This window comes from Gigantopelta aegis, chromosome 8 (assembly GCF_016097555.1).
Source record: "Gigantopelta aegis isolate Gae_Host chromosome 8, Gae_host_genome, whole genome shotgun sequence".
Classification (NCBI taxonomy): domain Eukaryota; kingdom Metazoa; phylum Mollusca; class Gastropoda; order Neomphalida; family Peltospiridae; genus Gigantopelta; species Gigantopelta aegis.
In genome coordinates, this window is record NC_054706.1 from 59,665,782 (window position 1) to 59,692,227 (window position 26,446).

Sequence of the window (26,446 nt, forward strand, 5' to 3'; positions counted from 1 at the left end):
ATATATTTGATAAAAAAGTAAATGTTTTAGGATTCAAGGGGGGGGGGGGGGGGGGCACAACGGGCCTCAATCTTCTTGAGCCCACCACCCACCCTGGTTCCTTATGGGCCTGCACAGTAATGAATTTTTTTTTTTTTTTTTACATATTTGATTACTATTATAGTAAGTCATTATATTTTGGCATTTTTAAAGATCTGAGAAACAAAAATATATATGCTTAAACATTATTCATGTAAAAAAATTAAATATCCAACAATAATTATGATAAAAAAAAAAGAAGAAGAAATGACATTCTATAGATATAATTTATAAAGTGAACAGGCTTAGAAAAAAAGAGAAGACAACACTTAAGATTGTACACAGGTGTTCGTAACATTCAAGTTGGTACCAAACATGACCAGGTGAAAAAATAGTTGCTTTTTTTTGTGTGTGATTGAGACAATATTAACGTCACATATATTTTGGCAATATGTACAAAATCATATACAAACAATACATATATTCACAGTCAGTTTTTCCCTACAAAACAACATGCCGACCAAAAAAAAAAAAGAAAAAAAAAAGTGAGAAAATTTGTCATGTTTTTTTTTTTATATATATATAGACTTACATGAAAGACATATTGTGATTGTAGTCACAGTGTGGGCTGTACATTCATTTGCATTATCGCAGCAATCATGTCTTAAAAACAAACAAGCATTATCTGTAGTCTGGTTTTGTCATCAAACAAACAAATCAACAGTACATGTACATCTAGTTTATTACACATACATCTGCATGCACCAGAATACTTAATACAGTGTTAACTTGTTTCACCCAGCTCGTTCAAACATAGACTGTAGGTTTAATTTTTTAATTTTTAACAAATCACAATCACACAAAAGTTGCATTTACATATTTGCAGGTAACGGCACTGAAACCAAGCCTCGATATCGTACAGCTTGGACTGTTTCAACAAGTATCACAATAACTTCATCCAACATAAAAAAGTCATATTTAATCCCACAATTCCATAGGTTAATTATATTACAATTTCAGTCTCTCTTGTTGTTTTTTTTGTAGTTTTTTTCTCTCTCTCTCTCTCATACACATACAAACATTCACACATTCATATGTATATAATACAAAAATGTACATATATATATATATTAACAAAATTGATTTTCAATTTTTGTCAGACGTATTCGTGATGTTCAGAGTCTGTCAGCTGGTCGCTGTAACCGATGGCACCAAGGAACCAGGACGAATCTGAATCGACTGGACCTTCCGAAGACACGGTGGCGCCATCACATTCGCTTGCCGGGTCAGAGTTATTATCACCCACCGACAACAACGAACTGTCGCCACAGAGCGGTTTTTTGGGATTATTCGTCGAAATCTCACCAAGTTCGAAACTGGAATTGTCAACACCAGGATGATAGATTTTCACCTCAGGCACAAGAACAGTAACTCTCGTTGCCTCCTGACCCACAGGATGAGTTATTTGCCCTGGGTTCTTGGAATGGCTGCAGACCAGATCACTGTCCGTGGTCATGGAACAGTTTGGGGAGTCGGACACAAGGTTAGAGTCTGAGTTTGAGGACTCCAGGAAGCTGTCATCGTGGCTCTCTGAAGCGAAGGAATTCAAAGTGGGTTTCACATCATCTTCCTCCTCAGTGTCTCCAGTTATATTTTTAACTTCGGCATCACAGGCAGCTTCGAGTTCGGCCCAGTCAGAAATGAGAGAGTCATCCAAATCGGAACCAGTTTCCCCACTGCTGTGCTGCTGTTGTTGCTGCTGCTGCTGCTTCTGTTTCTGCTTCTGTTGTTGCTGTTGCTGACTCGGGTTTTCCTTATTGTCCTTAGAAACCACTTTAGAAATCAGTTTCGACAATGGAACCTGTTCCGCACACTTGGTGGCCTCTGCACAACTCTGTGACTGCTGAGCTAGGGGGGACTTAGTCCTGGCGGTGTACTTATCCCTGAATCTGCTGTATTTTGCACCACTGCTTTTACTCCGGAGAAGAAATCGTTTATGAAGACCCTTTTTCGGGGACTCGTAGCCCGAAACTTCCTCCTCCATGTGCCAGACATTGTCGTCGTGTGGCAGCATGGGGCTGGACTTGGAGATCATGTGGGAATGGAGCTTGGCTGAGCACAGATCCTGCTCCTGCTCCTGCAGTAACGAAGGGATGCTTCGGTGGATCTGCGACTCGGGACTCGTTTCTACACGGTGTTGCTTCACGAGCGGTTTTCGCCGCAAGCACCGAGAATGGCTGTCCGATCTTGAGCTTTTGGGGCTGCTGTACACTAATGCTGAAGAAGAAGGGCTCTCTGCTGCTGCTGCTGTTGTGTGTTCCTCCACGGTTTTCAGAGAACCCGTTGGTGAGGTAGAATGTACAATGACAGAAGGTTTACAGCAAGACTGCACCGGGCTTTTACATTGGATCGTAATTCCTCCTGGGTTTTGAGACTCCAGGCTCACGACTGTCACCTGTATTTTGGAAGGTATTGAATCTGTAAAGAAAATTAAATATGACTTGCATATGAATCATGTAAATAAATATAATTCACCTGAATTATATTGATAATGTGTACATTTTTTAAGTGAATGAAAAAAGTGGGTTTTTTGAAAGAAGTGATGCTTCCAAAGGTATTTTCCTACAGTCCTTCCCAGCTTCCATGAAAAATGTTTTTTGTAAATAATTTCAGTTTCTTTGATGGAAAAAGAAAAGTAGAAGTGTTTTAGAAACAACAATAAAGCACTACCGGTATTTTTGTGTGCAATTTAAAAAACAGTCGGTTCAGAAATAAATAGAATATTATGCATACCACAGTAAAAAACATGATGTTGACTACTGAGAAAGACTATATAGTTCCGATAATTATGTCCTGTTGTGCATCAAAATAACTCATTTTTAAATGCAATATTGGATAACATGGATGGACTGGCATAAGGGTACGAGACGGGGTGCAGGAGGGGCAACAGGCCCCTAAAGTTCTGAAGCAAATCCTCAAATTCAGACACATCTGATATATTTATTTGGGCAAAATGTGCTAACCTGAAGTCTTTTTACCATGCATTTCCATCATTCTACCAGCTACATTATTTTTAATCCATGTAAAAATGCATAGTGATTAGTTGACATCCCTATATATAGCTGTTTACCAGTAATGCTAATATGAAAAAAATTGTTGTTATCCAGATTTGGGCATTTTCGTTTAATTTGGGCAAAAAACCCAGCTTGCCCCTCCCCCCACCGCTTACAAGAAAGGAAGGAAATGTTTTATTTAACGACACACTCAACACATTTTATTTACGGTTATATGGCATCAGACATATGGTTAAGGACCACACAGATATTGAGAGAGGAAACCCTCTTTTCGATTAGCAGCAAGGGATCTTTTATATGCACCATCCCACAGAGAAGATAGCACATACCACGGCCTTTGATATATCAGTCATGATGCACTGGCTGGAACGAGAAATAGCCCAATAGGCCCACCAATGGGGATTGATCCTAGACCGACCACGCCCCTCCCACCGCCTACAAAAATTGGAGCCTGTGTGGACTGGGCATGTATTGTCAGTCATATTTAAAAATTGGAGCCTGTGTGGACTGGGCATGTATCATCAGTCATATTTAAAAATTGGAGCCCGTGTGGACTGGGCATGTATTGTCAGTCATATTTAAACATTGGAGCCCGTGTGGACTGGGCATGTATTGTCAGTCATATTTAAACATTGGAGCCCGTGTGGACTGGGCATGTATTGTCAGTCATATTTAAACATTGGAGCCCGGGTGGACTGGGCATGTATTGTCAGTGGTATTTAAACATACTGTGATCATCGCTGGCGGACTGCTCCTCACTCGGTGGTCGCACACTGAACGTGAAGTTGGGCTGAGCCCGGGAGTCGCTGTCTTTGTTCTCAAGACTGGCCGACTCATCTTCCTCAGCATTGTCAATGGCCTCCTGTCAAACAGTGACAAAAAATATATATCAAAAACAGAAAATGACTGATATTACGGTAAGACAGATTTAAAAAAAAAAAAATGTTTTAAAAGAGAATTAATTAAAACTTCAAAAACATGAAATACAAAGAAATATATCAAAAACAGTAAATGCATGATATTACGCTAAGACAGATTTTTATAAACAGAAATAATTAATTAAAACTTCAAAAACTTTGTTTTATAAAGCATCTTCTGTTTTAGAGAACATCTTGTTCAATATTGTATCACTATTTGCTACACACATTTCAAAGACTGATACACAATTGTAAAACCTTAAACAGTAATCACTTATAATATTTTTAAAAACTGATAGAGAGAATTAAGAGATAACACCAACAATAACGGGGAAGAGTGACTACAACAAAAACTCTCATCCATACTGTCAAGAAGTTAACCATGTTACTGACAATCAATTTCACATTACTAACATACACTTCTACATTATACATTTTACTTTATATAGATATTACAACATTAATAGTATCTACAATACCAAGGGTTGCCTTTTTTTTTTTTCAGTAAATATTTTCAAACTGTGTTAGTAACTTTTCCTAATTAAAATTCTGAAAACAAAAATGTTCCGTTATATTTAAACAAACACAAGTCTAACTCCTGAAATACATTACACAAAAAGCACTCATGTATTTAGTAGGCTGTGAAAACAGGTCAACTGCTGGCTATGGTCTCACACTGTTTTTTTTTTTTTTTTTGTAAAGCATATTAGTCATTTCACACTGAAGCTGGATTAGATATAATCTGAATATAACACCTAATACAATAATCTGAAATAACATGCTGTGCTATTGATTTACCAACAGATTATGTTGTGATCAGGGCCCAATTTCACAAAACATCATAAGCCTAGTTTTGCACGTAAACGTAAATCTACGACTAAACCACAATTCTTATTACTATTATAATTAAACAAATATAGTTAGAAGAACACATATTTCATTTTCTTTTGTCTTTTAAAATACTCCAGCGTCCATAATGATGTAATTTTATGCATGAAATTGATGCCAAACAATTATAAATTCACGACCGGTATAACTGCTAGTAGCAGACATAAACTTACAATGTTTAGTGAATGGGCCCCTTATACATATTAATAGGATATTAAACAAGCTTCCATTTCCTGAGTGAAATAATGAAAATTATTTCATGAAGGACATAACATTGATATGAAATGGTAATGAGTTTAATATTCTATTTATTACCCATAATCAATTTTAATTTATATCACTGATCACATTTGGATAGGTTGTAGTGCGCCGATCAATGACGTCGAAGTGCTACATCCTACTTGTCGTTCCAATGGGACATAACACTTTGACATGAACCAAGATTTTGTCATGTTAATATATAAATCTTATAGCTAATAGAATTTCTATGTTGTTTATCAAAGTTAATGTCCAGAAATTGTTAACATTTGTATGATGAAACTTCATACAAACCAAACTGGCCAGAAAAAAAAAGAGAGAAGATTTTGCAGACACCAATTTACTTGTCGCCATTTACTTGGTGGGAGTGTGGGGGTTATTTTACACTGACTTGTACCCAGTTTTCCAGTGTTAATGATAGTGGAACTGTAGAATCTGTGCTACTCTCTTAAATCCACTTGATGCTTTAACGATGTCTTTGTGGGACTGTGGGGACTATTTCACTCTGGCATCTACACTAATGCTCCAGCGTTAATGGAAGTGGAACTGCAGAATCTGTGCTACTCTCTTAAATCCACTTGATGACATAATCTTCTCAAATCCCAAATTAAGGGCAATTATCTTATGCTGACTTTCTTTGACATCCATTTCAGAGAACATCAGCTAAAAGTTGTGGTATCACACAGTGATATCCAACATAAATTGAACACTGATTTGCAGACATCTTATTGGCAGCTGCTCCACGATGATGAGACAAATGTCAAAGTCAAACCTTCCACTGAAATTAACACTACAGTTTAATCTTTAGATAGGTAAGTTAATTGTGCATGTGCAAGTGCTGTAAATAAATTGAAGCTTGAAAAGACATGATAATTTAAATACCAGATACTGGTTTTTAATATATATGTAAACAAATAAAATTGTGCTCAGATACGTTTGAAAACAACTTGTAAGAAACATGGTAACTAAAGTATTTTGCACTGTCACATAGTTACATCAGGCTGCTGTTAACTCAAAGAGCAGATGTTTCTATGGTACAAAACAGGTTCTTGGATCACTACTCATCAGCAGATGTTTAACTGGGCCTATTCTACAATTGGTGTACAGTATCTAATCCTCTGTTTGGTAAAGCATACTCAAACAACCCATAGCCTTAATGGTGCCAATGTTTTTCTTGTCTCCCATTCCAGACCATGTGTTATAATTCGCATAAGATAAACAACTTGCAGCCTCTGATTAATTAATCAGTTATAGCAACAAATATGTCCTTTCCCATTTAGACACATGTAACAACAGGACAGTGATTGTGGATATCAGTATATCCCAACATGTTTGGCTGCATCTTGATGTCATGAGGTTTGTGGGACTGTTTATCGTCAGCAACAACATGACTTTCTCATTTGGTTCCATGGAAGCCATTCTCCAGCAGTAGCAGTACCTTCCATGGAAGCCATTCTCCAGCAGTAGCAGTACCTTCCATGGAACCCATTCTCCAGCAGTAGCAGTACCTTCCATGGAAGCCATTCTCCAGCAGTAGCAGTACCTTCCATGGAAGCCATTCTCCAGCAGTAGCAGTACCTTCCATGGAAGCCATTCTCCAGCAGTAGCAGTATCTTCCATGGAAGCCATTCTCCAGCAGTAGCAGTATCTTCCATGGAAGCCATTCTCCAGCAGTAGCAGTACCTTCCATGGAAGCCATTCTTCAGCAGTAGCATTCTCCAGCAGTAGCAGTATCTTCCATGGAAGCCATTCTTTAGCAGTAGCAGTATCTTCCATGGAAGCCATTCTTCAGCAGTAGCAGTATCTTCCATGGAAGCCATTCTCCAGCAGTACAGATGTCCACAAACAGGGCTCATATTTTAGTTGCTTGTTATAAATCAGTGTTAGTGCGGCTATTTTGTAACCATGTCAGGATGCTGTTGATACCATTCTTAAAGTCCCCACATCTCTCAGCTATTTCTGCAATTCAGGTAAAGCTATTCTGCACAACGACCGTGACAGAAAAATTCTATTTAGCTGCTTGCTAAATAAAATGTTGATATAGTCATATACTACCAGAGTTCCTATTTTGTTCCTTCTAATGACAAATGATTTACAAAAGCATTTTTCACCAACAAACACTCGGTGTATGATCTCTAGCTCCTGATTCATTAACAGTGGATGAATAAACACAGGATTCAAATATTTATTTTCCTTCCATGATAAGTCTGTCTGGTTCATTCACTCAGGAGTGTATCAAACTAGGATGTTTGCTGCCAGTATCCAAACAGGGTTCATGTTTATTCCTTTCTTCCACAAGTCAAGTGTTTTGGCAAAAGCAATCTCCACAATAATACATTTGGTCAAGGATCTGAAACAAGTGGACAACTAACTACCGGTTCATTCAATCAGAAGTGTCTCAAACTAGGAATGTTGCTGACAGTATCCAAACAGGGTTCACGTTTAGTTTCTTCCAGTGACAAATTTGTGTTTTGGCAAAAGCATCGATGAAGATCATACATTTGGTGAAGGATCTCTAACTACAGGACCATTATTGGATCACTACTGCTGGACCACACACTCGGGATAGCCTGTAACCCACACAGGGTTCATATATTTGTTTGTCAGAGAGTTGGCAAAACCATTCTTCATCTTCATCATCATCAGACATTCAGTGAAGGTTCTCTAACTAATGGACCACTACGAGGACAATAAAAGACTGAATCAGAGGATTTGATCAGCAGTACCTTCTGTTCATCTTCTACATTATTCTTATTACTACCATCGACAGTCTCGTCCACCTTCTTAAACTCTTCTTCCTCAACAGGGACTGTCTCAAAATCATCAAACTGTCGATGGGCCTCCTGCGAATAAACCAGCAATTTTGCATATACAACATGCTTTTGAAAACATCGTCGTTGTGTACAGGAAAAAGAAGCAACCAAAACAGTAAAGCCAGGAGCTATGATCACTTGTGTGGTGTGTCTTCTGGCAGTGGTTTATAAATACACTCAACCACTTGATCCAGTAGCTGGCTCATTCTGGACACACATTCTGACTCCGGTCAGAACTTGGGCCCATGACAGAGCATTGCTTAAAAAAAAAAAAAAAAAAAAAAACCTGCTTGCTCTAATTAGCATGTTAAATCTTTACCTTAGTTGTGACCCAGTGGTCTGGCACTACTTAACACTACAATACAAGATACAAAACCATTAACATATTCAAAAGCACGACAGAGTCCAAGGGGAGATTTCACAAAGTCAGAACATGGTTACAAAAGTCAATGGGAACATTTACATCTTTTCACAGAACAAGGGAACAATACTACATTTATAATACAGCAAAAGATTATTTTTTAAAATTATTATAATATTCTTTAAAAACATTAAAAGTTTAAAATATAGGTTTGAGGTTTGTTTTTAAAACAAAAATATGGCTTGCCCCAAATTCACTTATATTTACAGATACCATTTTAATTGATGTTGATGAACTATAATACTAATATGCTGAAATTATTGATACACGTTTGTTTGTTAAAACTACAAATATGGTTCATGTTTCTATCTTTTTTAAAAGACTAATTCCAAATAAAACTTCTGTATTATTGCCAAAATCTTTCATGAAATATGACAAACATAAAAGGTTGTTTTTGTTTTTTTACTGTCTTTTAAAACAATATTCATGAACGTGAATTAACTAAAGAAAAATGTGTTAGAATATTTAAAAAACAACAACTTTGTCATCTATCATTTTAATTTCAGATGTTTTTTTTTAAACACTATTCAAAAGACTTTAAATTAAGAAACAGTTCAAAATTAAAAATAAAATGCAGTGGATGCAAATATATAAAGGTCCGTATTATTAGATCCAGTGCATGCAAAGATCCAGCCAAAGCTGAAAACATATTGATGACTTCTTCAAACAACCATATTAATAAAACCCTTTGTTTGTTTGATTTTGGGGGATTTTTTTTAATGGCTCCAGACCATTGTGATAGTGTCAGGGTTCAACCCTTTGTTAGTTGATTAAAAACACTGCACGTTACCATCAGAGCACACCACACAAGTAAACACACTCCAAGACTAACGGCACAATACCAATTGGTTTATTTCGCTCTTGGCAGATTACCCTTAATAAAGTATTGGAAAGCAATTAGAACATGATGCACAAGAAAAGAGCACATATTCATGCACATGTTATACAGATTAATGTTAAATGTGAATGGAAGAATATATAGACTAGTAGTCTAAATTGTTACTGCTTATCTTATGTCATGCTTATTAGCAAACAGTCAAAATGCATTATGCACAGACAATGATCTAGGGTTAAAGGTTAGTTGTTATTAGTTAGTAGAAAAGTGTGTTTTGTTTAATGGCATTACAAGAGCACATTGATTTATTAAACAATGGCTACTGAATGTCAAACATTTGGTAATTATGATATATAGTTTTAGAGGAAACCTGTTAAATTTTTCCATTAGCAGCAAGGGATTTCATATATGCACATTCCTGCAAACAGGGCAGCATATACCACAACCTTTGATACACCTGCTATGAATCGAGATGTAAACGTAACACCTGCTAGTCGTAAGGCTGTTGGCCACCTAGGCTGGTTATGGCTGCTTCTCTCCTCCATAAAATTTTCTTTAAACCATGCAAATATGCACTGGGTATAAATGTGACACAGCAAGCAGGCATAAACTAATAATTATAGTGGCATACTATAGAAAGAAAAGATTTCCACCCAAATCCTCCCTCATGATCAATTCAGGAACAGCTCCCAAGTACCTGACATGGTTGTAAAGTAGCCTAGACCAAGTAAAGGGTAAGGACTACTTCAAAGATGATCATGCTGGGAGAGGGAAGGAACACAATTTCAGGTTGTTGGGTTTTGTTTTTGGGTTTCTTCTCTCAATGCTTGATATATCTACATTAATAGTTCAAATCATAATTAATTTTTTTGTTTTTTAACTATGGAAAGTAAAACTTTTCTACAGGTATTACATCTTAATGATCTGACTAACATATTATTATTATTTTTTTAATTTGCAATCCATTGAGCTCATAACTAACTTAATGCTTACTAAAACAAAATGCATTCCAATGCCATATATGGTATTCATCTAAGGACGTATTGAACAAAATTACTTTTTAAAACATTTTAATTAAAATTATGCGAAATCATATTACAATTTCAATCGATGAACACTATTATATTTTTATTTCAATGACATTTACCATTACAAATTAATCCTTGTTAAACATTATGCACAATTTAGCTTAACTACATCTTTATTCATTCATTTTGAGAACATTACCTATTTTTCTTTAATAATATTTTGTTAATTTTTCAAATTTTTATTTTGTATATCACAATATCTATGGTATCTGGGACCCTTTTTTTCTTTTCTTTTTTACCTCCATCTCAATCATTTCTGCTGCTTTATCAAGTTTTATTTGAGCCAATTCCTGTCGTAATTCCTCCTCCACCTCATCATCCAGCTCTTTATACTTGTAAGTCTCCTGCAAGGCACACCATGCATTCAGAATAACACAACATGCAGTGAGGTTAAACAAACGCCCATCAAGGGTTGTCATGGGCAAAATGACTCCGGATATCTGGATGGGATGCCATGCATAGGGTTCTTACACAACATTACGCAGGAGCAATTATGAATTAGCAGGATGATTCAAGGACATGCTTGTATTTCTCCAATCCCCATTCCCATTACAATATTTCCATGATCAGTGTCAGAAAAAAACTACAAGTACTTTATGTTTCAGAATTTCCTGAGGATAAGTCAATTACCAGGATGATTCAAAGACATGCTTGCATTTATTTCCTCAATCCTCATTCCCATTAAAATGTTTCCATTATCGGTGTTTAAAAACTACGACTTCATTTTCCAGAATTTCCTGAGGATTAACGAATTAGCAGGATGATTCAAAGACATGCTTGTATTTATTTCCTCAATCCCCATTCCCATTAAAGCTTTTCCATGATCGGTGTCTAAAATAAGTAATTGCAAAGACTTAATTTCCAAGAATTTCCTAAATGTGTAAGAACCCTAATACACCATTATGCAGATTAATGAATATAAAATGACAAGGCAAGATAGTATTTGTGATATGGTTGAAAATATCTGTTGCAAATGCAACATTTTCTCACCAAGAAAACACTCAAAGTTAAGCAACTTAAAACTTTGAATTCTAGGAAAGAAAATATCAAATGTTCACTATTATTAACTCTTTTGTTTCAAGACAAGTATTTAATATACCTGTACAGATTCTTGTAACAAATTTAATAACTAAAATTACTAACATACTGTAAAAAGTGGTAGAAAAACGAATTGTTACTAAAGTAATTCATAATAATCTTGCTCCCCATTGAGAAATTATTTAACTCAATACTTTCTTTTCCATTTGCTTTTTACAATAGTATACTTTTTGAAACAGATTTGTAAATAAGGAACATTATCTAGTCTTGGTCACAAAATGAACTAAAAGACCCCAATTGAAAAGGACTTACTGATAACTTTAAACAATATTTTCTTTCCTAGAATAATGTTATAGATTGTAATAAAACCTCAGGATATCATAAGCAGAGAATATCACATCAGACCTCATGGTGTAAACAATTGAGGGGAGTGATTAATTGCTCCCCTAATGTAGATTATGGGGAGCCATTTAAGTTACTGCCATATTTCCCATGTACATTTGTACACTAAGTATTGATATTTAATGCTTTTGTAGTTTTTTGTTTTTTAAATCACATATTAAAAGGAGCTACAAAATCACTCTCCTTGAACTACTAGTAATCTCATGGGAGTGATGGGGAGCCAGTGAGATAGCTCCCCTATTAGTAATCTCAGGGGAGTGATGGGGAGCCAGAGAGATAGCTCCCCTATTAGTAATCTCAGGGGAGTGATGGGGAGCCAGAGAGATAGCTCCCCTATTAGTAATCTCAGGGGAGTGATGGGGAGCCAGAGAGATAGCTCCCCTATTAGTAATCTCAGGGGAGTGATGGGGAGCCAGAGAGATAGCTCCCCTACTACTAATCTCAGGGGAGTGATGGGGAGCCAGAGAGATAGCTCCCCTACTACTAATCTCAGGGGAGTGATGGGGAGCCAGAGAGATAGCTCCCCTATTAGTAATCTCAGGGGAGTGATGGGGAGCCAGAGAGATAGCTCCCCTACTAGTAATCTCAGGGGAGTGATGGGAGCCAGTGAGATAGCTCCCCTATTAGTTATCTCAGGGGAGTGATGGGGAGCCAGTGAGATAGCTCCCCTATTAGTAATCTCAGGGGAGCGATGGGGAGCCAGAGAGATAGCTCCCCTATTAGTAATCTCAGGGGAGCGATGGGGAGCCAGAGAGATAGCTCCCCTACTACTAATCTCAGGGGAGTGATGGGGAGCCAGAGAGATAGCTCCCCTACTACTAATCTCAGGGGAGTGATGGGGAGCCAGAGAGATAGCTCCCCTACTACTAATCTCAGGGGAGCGATGGGGAGCCAGAGAGATAGCTCCACTACTAGTAATCTCAGGGGAGTGATGGGGAGCCAGAGAGATAGCTCCACTACTAGTAATCTCAGGGGAGTGATGGGAGCCAGTGAGATAGCTCCCCTATTAGTAATCTCAGGGGAGTGATGGGGAGCCAGTGAGATAGCTCCCCTATTAGTAATCTCATGGGAGTGATGGGGAGCCAGTGAGATAGCTCCCCTACTAGTAATCTCAGGGGAGTGATGGGAGCCAGTGAGATAGCTCCCCTATTAGTAATCTCAGGGGAGTGATGGGGAGCCAGTGAGATAGCTCCCCTATTAGTAATCTCATGGGAGTGATGGGGAGCCAGATAGCTCCCCTACTACTAATCTCATGGGAGTGATGGGGAGCCAGTGAGATAGCTCCCCTACTACTAATCTCATGGGAGTGATGGGGAGCCAGTGAGATAGCTCCCCTACTACTAATCTCATGGGAGTGATGGGGAGCCAGTGAGATAGCTCCCCTACTACTAATCTCAGGGGAGGGGAGTGATGGGGAGCCAGTGAGATAGCTCCCCTACTACTAATCTCAGGGGAGTGATGGGGAGCCAGTGAGATAGCTCCCCTACTACTAATCTCAGGGGAGTGATGGGGAGCCACTGAGATAGCTCCCCTACTACTAATCTCAGGGGAGTGATGGGGAGCCAGTGAGATAGCTCCCCTACTAGTAATCTCAGGGGAGCGATTGGGAGCCAGAGAGATAGCTCCCCTATTAGTAATCTCAGGGGAGTGATGGGGAGCCAGTGAGATAGCTCCCCTACTAGTAATCTCAGGGGAGTGATGGGGAGCCAGTGAGATAGCTCCCCTACTAGTAATCTCAGGGGAGTGATGGGGAGCCAGAGAGATAGCTCCCCTACTACTAATCTCAGGGGAGTGATGGGGAGCCAGAGAGATAGCTCCCCTATTAGTAATCTCAGGGGAGTGATTGGGAGCCAGAGAGATAGCTCCCCTATTAGTAATCTCAGGGGAATGATTGGGAGCCAGAGAGATAGCTCCCCTATTAGTAATCTCAGGGGAGCGATTGGGAGCCAGAGAGATAGCTCCCCTACTACTAATCTCAGGGGAGCGATTGGGAGCCAGAGAGATAGCTCCCCTACTAGTAATCTCAGGGGAGTGATGGGGAGCCAGTGAGATAGCTCCCCTACTACTAATCTCAGGGGAGCGATTGGGAGCCAGAGAGATAGCTCCCCTACTAGTAATCTCAGGGGAGCGATTGGGAGCCAGAGAGATAGCTCCCCTACTACTAATCTCAGGGGAGCGATTGGGAGCCAGAGAGATAGCTCCCCTACTAGTAATCTCAGGGGAGCGATTGGGAGCCAGAGAGATAGCTCCCCTACTACTAATCTCAGGGGAGCGATTGGGAGCCAGAGAGATAGCTCCCCTACTAGTAATCTCAGGGGAGCGATTGGGAGCCAGAGAGATAGCTCCCCTACTAGTAATCTCATGGGAGCGATTGGGAGCCAGTGAGATAGCTCCCCTACTAGTAATCTCAGGGGAGTGATGGGGAGCCAGTGAGATAGCTCCCCTACTAGTAATCTCAGGGGAGTGATGGGGAGCCAGTGAGATAGCTCCCCTAATAGTAATCTCAGGGGAGCGATTGGGAGCCAGAAACATCGCTCCCCTGAAACCATGAGGTCTGATTATATGTAAATCTAATATCAGTATGTGAACCTGCGAAACAAGATGTGATCAAGTTTGAGAATTGGTATTGAAAATTATTATTTAAAAAGTATTAATTAAAACTGCTACTTAAAATTCATTATGAACAATTATAAACCATTTTCAATTCAAAAAGTACTGAACAATGTAATAACCATTCACTAAGTAGTAATTCTTGCAAACAAAATCAGACTGAAAAAAAATTAAATATGAATTTTGTCATAAAAAAAATTTCCCTCACCTTTTAAATACCAGTATGATTTCATAGATAATTTAAAGAATGAATTTCATAGAAGTTAAATTTAAAAAAAAGTTTAAAATATTGAAACTGTTATAAATATATAGCCAGAAAGTTTTTTTTAAAGTATATATTTTTTCATCAAACAAAACTACATGCAGTCTTGCCTCTATGATTGGCTACCAAGATCAAATTGTAACATTAGAATCAGTCCATAGAATCAGATAATTTTGGAATATTCAAAGTTTCTCTGAATGAGATAAATAAAATATTAAACTTTACATATCACGTCAACTTTATAAAGCAGCAGTGTTAATTTGATACCAAGTGTTAAGTATTCATTAAGCAAAATGAAAAACTGTGAACAAATGTGCTTGTAGTGTCCAATATTAGTTGACTGTCTATAAAGACCACCTTATTATATGTGTTTCATAAGCAGTTTGTGTCAATAAAGATATTTCAAGTGGTCTTTATAGACAGGTGGTTGTTTATACAAGATTATCATTATGGCAGGGAGTGTCCAAGTATTAGTTGACCTTGTCTATAAAGACCACCTTATTATGTGTGTTTTATAATCAGATTGTGTTAATAAAGATATTTTCAAATGGTCTTTATAGACAGGTGGTTGTTGTTACAGGATTCTCACACTGGCAGATTTTCCTTACCTCGAGGTGTTTCATCAAGACGGCTACGACAACGTTGACGAGGACGAACTGCGCCATGAGGACGAAGACGACGAAGTAGACAGGGGCGATGATGGGGCTGACGCAGCAGTTGTGCAGACACTTGTCCGAGCCATCGCAGTTCTCACGCAACGTGTCCTTCATGATGCCGTTCCAGTTGTCACCCGTGGCAACGCGGAACAGCGTCAGGAATGCCATGCCGAAGTTACGGAAGTGAGCGTGCTCGCCGAGGCCCTCACAGGGATGTTGTTCAGAACATTCTGGAACGAGATCAAAAGATGTTAAAAAAACAAACCCAACTGAAATTGATCTCTGTGAATCTCGAATAGGTACCAGAAATTATAGAATTAACAAACCAAAATTGTTCTGAATTCTGACCACTCCTCTTTTGATGAATAACTACATGTAGCCATTAGCCATTTTGGATAGCAACCCCCAATAGTTGAGATGTAAGCCCAGAACAGCATCCTTGACCTATTTTATTCTCACAATAATTCCATAATATGTGGTCATGACATAAAAAATGAGGATGGAGAGGTATCAACATGTGTAATCACGGGCGTAGGAAGGTGCAAAAAGTTGGGAGGCACACAAACTCACTCACTCACTCACTCACTCACTCACTCACTCACTCACTCACTCACTCACTCACTCACTCGCTCGCTCACTCACACACACACACACACACACTCACACTCACACTCACTCACTCACACTCACTCACACTCACTCACACTCACTCACTCACACTCACTCACACTCACTCACTCTCACTCACTCACACTCACACTCACACTCACACTCACACTCACATACATACATACATACATACATACATACATACATACATGCAATTTGCGGGCGAATCGGTGCCACAGGTTCGAGTCCCAGCAACGGCATGGGACAATTTTTGAGGCCAGAAAGGATTTAATTATCCCCTGCGCCAGTGTGTTAATATCTATGTATGTAATAGTCAACCTCGACATACATACAATATATAGATATTCATACATCAATACATACATACATACATACATACATACATACATACATACATACATACATAGATAACATTGCTGCTGCTTCAAAGTGGGGGGAGCATACCCTCCTTGCCCCTCCCCCAGGCTTTCTATGCCAGTGGTAATAAAGTAAACATCGAAATACCTAGAACTATATTTTATACATTCAAGGTTAACTTTTAATAAAATAATGAACTATGAGCTGTGCAGTTTAATTTTATATTTTTCAGTTTACTTCGTATTCCCTATAATGAGTAAAATGTGTCAGTACTACTTTTGCTTTCACATAAGTGCTGCAAAGGGTCTTACAAAATACCTAAGATAAACGTTTCACTGTATAATAATTATGTGACTTCATTTTAATGTATGTGTTGAGTGCATCGTTAAATAAAACATTTTCCTTCATTTTAATGTTTTCAATATGAACATTATAGAGCAGATTATTGAGAAAATCAATCAAATTAAGTCACTATTCAAGAAAGTCAACTCTTGGTCATTTTTTCTTTTAGCCAAAAAGCAATTTTAATGCAGGATTTAAAATATTTTGGTATAAAATTGAAATGGAAGGAAATGTTTTATATACGACGACGCACTCAACACATTTTATTTACAGTTATATGGTGTCAGACATATGGTTAAGGACCACACAGATATTGAGAGAGGAAACCCGCTGTCACCACTTCATGGGCTACTGTTTTCGATTAGCAGCAAGGGGTCTTTTATATGCACCATCCCACAGACAGGGTAGTACATACTACAGCCTTTGATATACCAGTCGTGGTGCACTGGCTGGAACAATAAAAAACTAAAATAACCCTAATTGGAATTGAAAACATACCTAATATCATCTCCTGATATTGAAATACAACTTGGCAAAACATTTTTAGACTTGCTTTAACTTTATTTTGTTATAAAGTTAACCTTTAAAATATTGAGAACCCCCAAAAAATCTTACCCAGTCTGCCGAAGAGCTCCACACCAAGGGCAGCAAATATAAAAAAGAGAAGAAAGAAGAGCAAGCCGAGGTTGCCCACCTGGGGCAGGGCTTGTATCACAGTGTCGAGCAAGGCACGAATACCCTTGGCCATCTTCAGTAGCTTGAGAACTGCAAGGGAGATAAATACACAATAATAAATACACGAATACCCTTGGCCATCTTCAGTAGCTTGAGAACTGCAAGGGAGATAAATACACAATAATAAATACACAAATACCCTTGGCCATCTTCAGTAGCTTGAGAACTGCAAGGGAGATAAATGCACAATAATAAATACACAAATACCTTGGCCATCTTCAGTAGCTTGAGAACTGTGTCTGGGGTTTTTGGTATGCAGTGTATAATGTGTTTTTCTTTTTTCTCATGTGTGGTATCTTATACAATAAACTATTATTCTTTTGACTATGAGTGATGCATACGACATATGTTACAGATCTTGGCATGGGTTTTTGTTTTGACACAGGTGATTTGTTTTGTTTTGTATGCCATGTGAGTTGTACTATAAATTCTGTTTTCACTGACCGCGAGCGATGCGGAGGACTCTCATGACACGGATGATGGTTGGGTTAATGGGAATGACGTTCGTCTCCATCTCCTCCAGAACTATCCCCGCTATTGACAGGATCACTATCAGGATGTCCAACTGGTTCCATCTGCAAACAAAAAACATCTCATGTTATATTCATCTATATTTATTTATATTTCAAATATCCATACCAATATCCAGCTGGTTCCATCTACAAACAGAAAACATCTTAAGTCATATATATATTTTTTTATTATACAGTGAAACCCCTCTAAACCGGACACTCTCCGGACCAAGTAAAATGTCTGGTTTTAAGAGGTATCTGGTTTAGTGAGGTTAAGTTCTTTACTGATTTTTTTAAAAATGACCGTGAAAAATGTCCGGTTTTGAGGGAATTTCGGTTTACAGAGGGTCCAGTTTTGAGAGGTTTCACTGTATTTATTTACTCTTTATTTACTATTTACCATTTAATCTTACTATAGTAATAAAGACAATTCTGACTGCAATAAAAAAAATATGTGTGATACAAAATCTTGCATGCATAGTACCAGGAATGACGTCATGTTCCTTTCCAGGAATGACGTCATGTTCCTTTCCAGGAATGACATCATGTCCCTTTCCAGGAATGACATCATGTCCCTTTCCAGAAATGACATCATGTCCCTTTCCAAGAATGACATCATGTCCCTTTCCAGGAATGACATCATGTTCCTTTCCAAGAATGATGTCATGTTCCTTTCCAGGAATGACGTCATGTTCCTTTCCAGGAATGACCATCATGTCCCTTTCCAGGAATGACATCATGTCCCTTTCCAAGAATGACATCATGTCCCTTTCCAGGAATGACATCATGTTCCTTTCCAAGAATGATGTCATGTTCCTTTCCAAGAATGATGTCATGTTCCTTTCCAAGAATGATGTCATGTTCCTTTCCAAGAATGATGTCATGTCCCTTTCCAGGAATGACATCATGTCCCTTTCCAAGAATGACATCATGTCCCTTTCCAGGAATGACATCATGTTCCTTTCCAAGAATGATGTCATGTTCCTTTCCAAGAATGATGTCATGTTCCTTTCCAGGTATGACGTCATGTTTTTAGCCAGGATGCTCAGCATTCCGTCAATTCCATAAAATTCAACCAACTTTTCCAGACGAAGTAAGTTGTGCTATTTAATTAAACTTTCGTTAATCATAATATAGAAAGGTGGTATGTAATAAATACAGTTGTTTTGCCATGTTATTAATTGCACTCAACCACTATACACTATAAACTTGTGCAATAAATAACGTGGCAAAACAACTGGTATGTGGTTCTGTCTATATATTTAAAATAATCATACCAATATCCATTTATCATCAACACCATTCCTAAACAAAAAGCTTATTCAGTAATCAAAATAAGTTGACTAAAATCCAGCTGGATCTTAATATAATTATTTAAGTAATTTAAAAATATATTTTAATGCACAAACAATAAATATAAATAATAAAGTAATAGTCTAAACAATGAAAGAACATGTGTGGCAGAAGAAGTAATGTCACAGATGTGTCATGGTGTCATGGAGTTATAATGAAGTGTTTATGATGTCTGACGTCAGGTTGCATACTTACTCATTTCCAAGAAATACCAATCACAAAAATTATCTACAATGGGTGAATGCCCATCCTTGAGGTACAACCCAACCTATATACTTCTTCAAGACAGACAACTCTAATCAAAAGTACCTGTCTTTTATGTATCTTAGAAAGCTAAGAGCAACGATTTTCATGGCAGCTTCTAGGATGAACACGCTTGTGAAGAAATAGTTAAAGATCTTTAACGCAAACTTCAGTTCCTGCAAAAATAAAAACAAAAAATAATGATTTAAAATGTAGATGCAAATAACATTAGAAAGTAGTTATAAAACTATATGTCAGAATTACCAATTGTTCGAAGTCCAACAGATGATGATTAGTAAATCAAGGTATTATAGTGATGTCATTAAACAAAAGAAAATTACTTTATTAAGCTTTGAGTCTAGGCTTTAAAGATTTATAAGCCTGTGGTCACGAGTTATCTAGCAAAAATCCCTTTTACAGCATTTCTGTACATAATAATTTTATTTTTGTATTGTTTTTTGCACTGGAAAACATTAACATTGGACAATCACAAAACAGTAAAAAACAAGGTACCACTCCACCTATTAAAGTTTAACCCAATGTAACTAATATTGAGTCATATAAATTTAAATTTTCTCACCGGTGGCATCATATAATATTCCATTGCCATGGTGATGACATTAAGACCAATGACGCCAGCTATGGCAAGATCAAAATATTTGCTGTTGATGACTGTGTGAATTAGCAGACGGACTGTCGAGTAATTAGCCCAATATGGTGGCTCTCTTAGTTCTGAAAGAAGAAAGTTTAATATACACAGTACAGAAAGAAATTTAAAAAGAATGCTCAGTTAGAAATACCTAAAACATTAATATAAATCTTAAAGAAAGAAAGCTGCAATGCAAGTGATTATATACATAGAATGATGCCATGAAAAAGAGACAGAAAATGTGTGTTGTTTTTTTGGTAAAATGTTCATGATTTAATGAGAAAAAGGATTAAGGGTGTGTCTAGAAACATTATATGGTATGGGTACAATACTTGAATACATGAGGTAGACTGATCTAGCAGCTGGTTCAAGCTGAGACGTACAATGGGTATTAGATACAGTATGTCCTGATATTTCATTTTCAAGCAGAGATGCATTGAAAAACCTCTCAAACATATGCTTTAAATTTGATGATTGTGAAAACCATGCACAACTGCAACTTCCAAATGCAACTGACATTGTCAGTGTAGACTCAGAATTGGCTAGTATTTTATTGAAATGCAAAAGAAAAATTGCATTTTGGGGTTATTTTCTAAATAGTTAATTGTATTAATTCTTTATTCATTTCTTTTTCTTTTTGTTCTAACACAGTATCCTTGAAAAGTGTCATTCAATCATAACTGTTTTGTTCCCCAGATGCAAGGAAATTACATTTGAGATCATTAATAAAAAATTCAAACAATTAATAGTATTTATTTTCTCCAATAAAATAATAATTCTTTTTTTTCTGTTCTAAAATGGTACTCTTAAAAATTGTCACTCAGAACATAACTATTTTGTTACACAGACAGTAAATCATGTTTGAGGCCACTGACAATAATTTCATGAGGATTATACCCAACACCCCTCTAAATATATGTACCTACTTTCCCTCACTTCAAATATTATTCCTATAGACTTGTTAACAAATGTGTATGTGTTGGTGAGCATACAGTTGTATTTGCTGTCCTGGCTGTGATAAAATAACCCAAGAAAATGTCGTACTGCTGACTAAAAAAAGAATAAGGTAGCTTTTGTGTTCTAAGCCATAATAATTACACATTAATATTACTTTCCATTCCTTTAAAATAATTAACAGAAATATAAAACCCCATGTATTAAGCTGTGAAAGTCATTGGTTATATACAAGTATAAAGCACAAGGATAAAGCTGTTATATATGATAGCATGTATAATACATATGTATATATATATATATATAGTAGGAAAATTACAATGTAATATGAAAAGCTTGACAGATTATACATGTACATGTATACAATTTATATAAAGACAATCACAATACCTGTAACGTCACGATTGTGATATTGCCATGGCGACTGACATGGCAAAATTGGGCACAACATCAAGACTGAGTCTGGCAAAAGTTAGAAATACAAAGTTGTAGCCTAGTAATACTTTCTATGTATTCTAAACATGACTACACTACATGCAAGATTTAAAGTGCTACCGGTGACTGTAAGATGCAACAGTCACATAGGCATTCAGGATTATTCTTACTACTAAAATATAAAGGGAAAAGAAAATTTAAGACTTGACACAAGAACAGCCATTTTAAATATACATAAACAAGTCAAATGCAAGAAATACATTTTCAAAAAAGAAGATACTTTAGCAACAAAGTATAACAGTAAAAAAAAAAGGATTTTAAAATCATTTTGTTTTTAATCAATTCATCCAGGACAGAACGTAATACCAATTAAGCATTTTACCATCAGCTACTGGGTGTATGAGAAAACAACAAAACAGAGACAAGACTATGAAATAACAATTAAAAGAACTGTATGATATAACCAAGTTGTGGGATGAAAACCACTGCACAAACTCCTATGCCAAAAATTTTACAAATGGACAGCAAGCTATACAATCTTTAAAGATGACGAAATACTTGAATATATTCAATTACTGACAGATTATATATACACATACAGTACACAAATTACTGCACATGCGTGATAAAACATTATTCCAAATGAAGGCAGTGTTAGTCAACTGAATTAAAAAAAAATATGATTGACCATATGTTTACACGAACAAAAATGATAAAGTTTCAATGAGCGAAAATTTTCTGTTTAAGTCTTATGGCAATTTATGATGTAGAAACATATTGTGAGAGGAATAGAATACATGAAAAGAATGTATCATGCATGTTTGTTTAAAAAACCTGAATGAATTAGAGATTGGCCAATATAGTAAGTGACAATTTTAATTAACCTATCTTAAGCCAAACCCGGTAGATCAAAGCAATGATAATAAATATTTCACAGAACCATCACATAAGAATTCACATTTAAATCATGCAGCCATCCACCCCATACTGTAAAAGAAATATTTAGGGTTTAACTCCATATATCCTCATGATTTCATCTCAATAAAAAACCTAAAACTAAATTCTATAAAAATCTACTTTGAAAATGTATTTTAAAAACTCAAATAAAACCTAAATTGAAAAAACAAATAGAATAAAAATGAAATAAATTAAGTGCTAAATGATTGATATCTGCAACAAAAACCAACATGATTCTTCAAAACATGAAACTGCTATGGATAACAAGCAACAACAAAATTAAGTCAAACATAACTATACTTAAGTAAAACATAATTATACACTATCAATCTTTCAATTATAATTTTACTGAAAAAAAATTGTACTCAAACTAGGTATGTAAATAAAACACACTATTCTCCAGCATTCCACATAAATGCAGCAAACTATATACATAATATAACTGTAAAGTGATACATGCATAATTAAATTAATTAAATTATCTACATGTATGTGGGATGAGATAAGGGATACCACATTAACGTATCTATATGTAATTAAAGTCCAGTCATTTTACCAGTGTAAATTTATTTTAAAAATTACTTAAAAGTTTTAAAATAAATTAATTAATTATAATGCTTTTAATACAAAACAGCATACATACTTTTAATAAATGTTTATTTGATGATTTAAAAACTCTATGTGGAATGTTATAGAAAAATGTTACAGCATTTATTACTGTAATTATGCAGTTCATACATTATCAGGTTGGGGGGGGGGGGGGGGGGGGGGGGTGGGTGAGTCTGTGCTAACAAACTAAGATCTATATGCAAAAAATTCATTACTGGAAATGATATATAACTGACTAGCTTAGGTCTCATTTACAATAACCAAAAGAAAAAAGAAAAACCAAGGAGAGAGAGAAGAAATTTATGTTATCATATGGAAGATACTAATTCCCGGAATTCCCTCAAAGACGGATGTTTTGCAAAGTATCTTTTTAAAAACCAGGACAGAATGTAATCTCTCTAAACCGGATCCTCTTAAAACCAGACATTTGCCTTGGTCCCTAGGGTGTCCGGTTTAGAGGGTTTTCACTGTATTTAAAAAAAAGTCCACCCACCTATGTAAAACAAACCAATTAACTAATATTTTTAACTGCAATAGTGTTTTTCCTTTAAAAAATGCCATTTTAACTCCCGAAAATCTGCTCTTGACTTGTTATCATTAGTTAGACAATCTACAGAAAACATTAAGAAAGAAAGAAAGTATAAGTGGCAATTAGAAATGCATCTATTTTACAAATATAAATAAATATTTAATAGATATAACTATTTTCCAATTCATAAATATTCAGTATTAACATAATTCTTGCAATCAATTAATGTTTTTTTTTAACCCCCAAAAATACTGAAAAATTGACTATCGACCCTATCAAAAATGTTTTCTTGTATCTAGATAATCTCAAACCATAGTGTAAATGTGGAGGAAGCAATCTGCTAGTAAAGGGACATAACTGTGCTTGGGAATGTTACTACAGGAAGGTGCAATACTAAAAGCTAAGAAACTATAATCCCCCAAAATGAAAACTATTTTATCAAGCACACAGCTACATTTTATCACAAAACAAGGCTTAGACATACCATTGGTTTCTGTTTCTTTAATAAAAAAGCAGTTTTATGGTTAATCATATTTAAAAATTTGTAGGTGTTCCATGCTCTGCCTTTGGAGTGTAATGGATTCCATCAAACCACAATCGCATTCTCTAGGGATCATGTCACCAATGGTTACATAACCACCTAACCATGTGTACATAATTTAAATATATAATACTGATTGTTAATGTAAGTTGAACATTAATATAATTTGTATATTTTTAGATATCATACTTTCAAGACTTATTTGATTAAATGGAATTCAAATATATTTAACAATTACAATCATATGACTTTTAAAATTGTACATATAGCAAAATATTTATGGTATAATTATTTTATTCAACATTTAGATAACACCAAATATTAATTTACATGTAGATTTGTCTAAATGAAAGAAAGAAATGTTTTATTTAACGACGCACTCAACACATTTTATTTACGGTTATATGGCGTCAGACATATGGTTAAGGACCACACAGATTTTGAGAGGAAACCCGCTGTCGTCGCCACTGCATGGGCTACTCTTCTGATTAGCAGCAAGGGATCTTTTATTTGCGCTTCCCACAGGCAGGATAGCACAAACCATGGCCTTTGTTGAACCAGTTATGGATCACTGGTCGGTGCAAGTGGTTTACACCTACCCATTGAGCCTTGCTCACTCAGGGTTTAGAGTCGGTATTTGGATAAAAATCCCATGCCTCGACTGGGATCCGAACCCAGTACCTACCAGCCGGTAGACCGATGGCCTGCCACGACGCCACCGAGGCTGGTTTGTCTAAATGTGCCGAAGAATGAATTATTTAATTTCATCAAGTTCAAAAGCTGTGCTATTTGTTTTTTACTCCAATAATCTAAATGTCTAAAAAATATTATTTTAAATAAAAAAAAAACCTATAATTCTATTTGTAAAAGAATTTAAAGTTTGTTTTATTTAACGACACCGCTAGAGCACATTGATTAATTAATCATCAGCTATTGGGTGTCAAACATTTGGTAAATCCGCTACCTTTTTCCATTAGTAGTAAGGGATCTTTTATATGCACTTTCCCACAGACAGGAAAGCACATACCATAGCTTTTGACAAGTTGTAGTGCACTGGATGGAATGAGAAAAACTCCAATCAGTTGAATGCATCTACCGAGGTGGTTTGATCCTGCGACGCTCAACCAACTGAGCTAAATCCTACCCTATTTGTAAGAGATGATGTGTGTATTATTGAATAAAAACATATTTTACTGCATATAATGTATATATACAAAAGGATTGGGCACAAGTTATCCACCTTACGAGGCCCTCTCCAGTGTTTTATTAAAATATTATTTTAAATATATGTTTAAAAAGCAAATTTTTAAAGCTAGTTTAACATGAATGGAAAAAACACAGAGTTCATTATTCAAATTACGAAGCCCTCTCCTATGTGTTATTAAAGTATTATTTTAAATACCAGCACATGTTTAAAAAGAATTTTTATAAAAGCTATACATGTAGCTTAACATCAATGGAAAAAAACAGTGTTTATTAAATTCTCAACACATTAGAGTTAGTTAGCTGAGCACTGGACAAAGGTTAAGGTACACATTGTTAGGTGAACGAAGGAATGGTGGTTATATATAAATAGAATATAATTCCAGGGTAGCTGTATATAACAGGAAAGGATTAGGATTTTTCTCTTTTTTTTTCAAACTGTTAAATAAAAAAGCCTTGTTATTGTGTCGCCAGACTCAGTGACAATACCAACCAGAGTAACCCTTAGGATCCTCACTCTTTCGCTTTCTCTCCAATTTGTTCTGTCGTTTCTGCGCCCTCACTGCTCTCTCCTCCAACTCCTGTGACTCACGGCACTTGTGGAAGTTCTCAACTACCACACCCACGAACATGTTCAGCACGAAGAAACCGACCAGTAGGAGGAACGAGATGAAATAGACCAGTCTCCATTCGTTGTAGTTTTCGATTGGCTGAAAGGAATAGTAAAAATGAATAGATGAACATTAAAAATGAATATATGATTAACAGCACCCCAGGAATTATTATTATTATTTTTTAAATAACTATTGCGAAAGCACAGAATGAAGAAAATTTATGGAATGTTTTTTTCCCGAAAAATATTCAATAGTAGTACATGTCCCCCGAACCTCATTACAGTACATCAATTTGGTCTGAACATCTCAAAAGCCAATAAAATAAATATAAAAAATTATGAAAAAAAAGAAATTATAATAATATATATTTTTTTAGATAATAATAATAATAATAATATAATTAAATTAAATTAAAAACAAAATAATAATAAAAAATAATAATTAAAAAATTTAAATAAAGATAAAAACTTAATAAAATTGCTAGAATAAGTGACATGGATGTA

At 36.1% G+C, this 26,446-nt stretch overlaps 1 protein-coding gene across 1 annotated transcript in view; it reads right to left on the reverse strand.

The window, feature by feature from the left end:
• Window positions 1-742: 742 nt before the first annotated feature.
• The window catches only part of LOC121379760 (voltage-dependent T-type calcium channel subunit alpha-1I-like), a 128,392-nt gene continuing 102,688 nt past the window's right edge, over window positions 743-26,446 (reverse strand). Inside the window, exons 25-34 of the mRNA XM_041508410.1 lie at window positions 25,847-26,039; window positions 20,033-20,184; window positions 19,519-19,628; window positions 17,789-17,919; window positions 17,225-17,374; window positions 15,233-15,510; window positions 10,552-10,656; window positions 7,882-7,998; window positions 3,822-3,954; window positions 743-2,496 (exon numbers count right to left, since the gene is read on the reverse strand). Coding sequence (XP_041364344.1) covers window positions 1,175-2,496; window positions 3,822-3,954; window positions 7,882-7,998; window positions 10,552-10,656; window positions 15,233-15,510; window positions 17,225-17,374; window positions 17,789-17,919; window positions 19,519-19,628; window positions 20,033-20,184; window positions 25,847-26,039 — 2,691 coding nt within the window. The 3' untranslated portion in view covers window positions 743-1,174. The remainder of the gene's footprint in view (window positions 2,497-3,821; window positions 3,955-7,881; window positions 7,999-10,551; window positions 10,657-15,232; window positions 15,511-17,224; window positions 17,375-17,788; window positions 17,920-19,518; window positions 19,629-20,032; window positions 20,185-25,846; window positions 26,040-26,446) is intronic.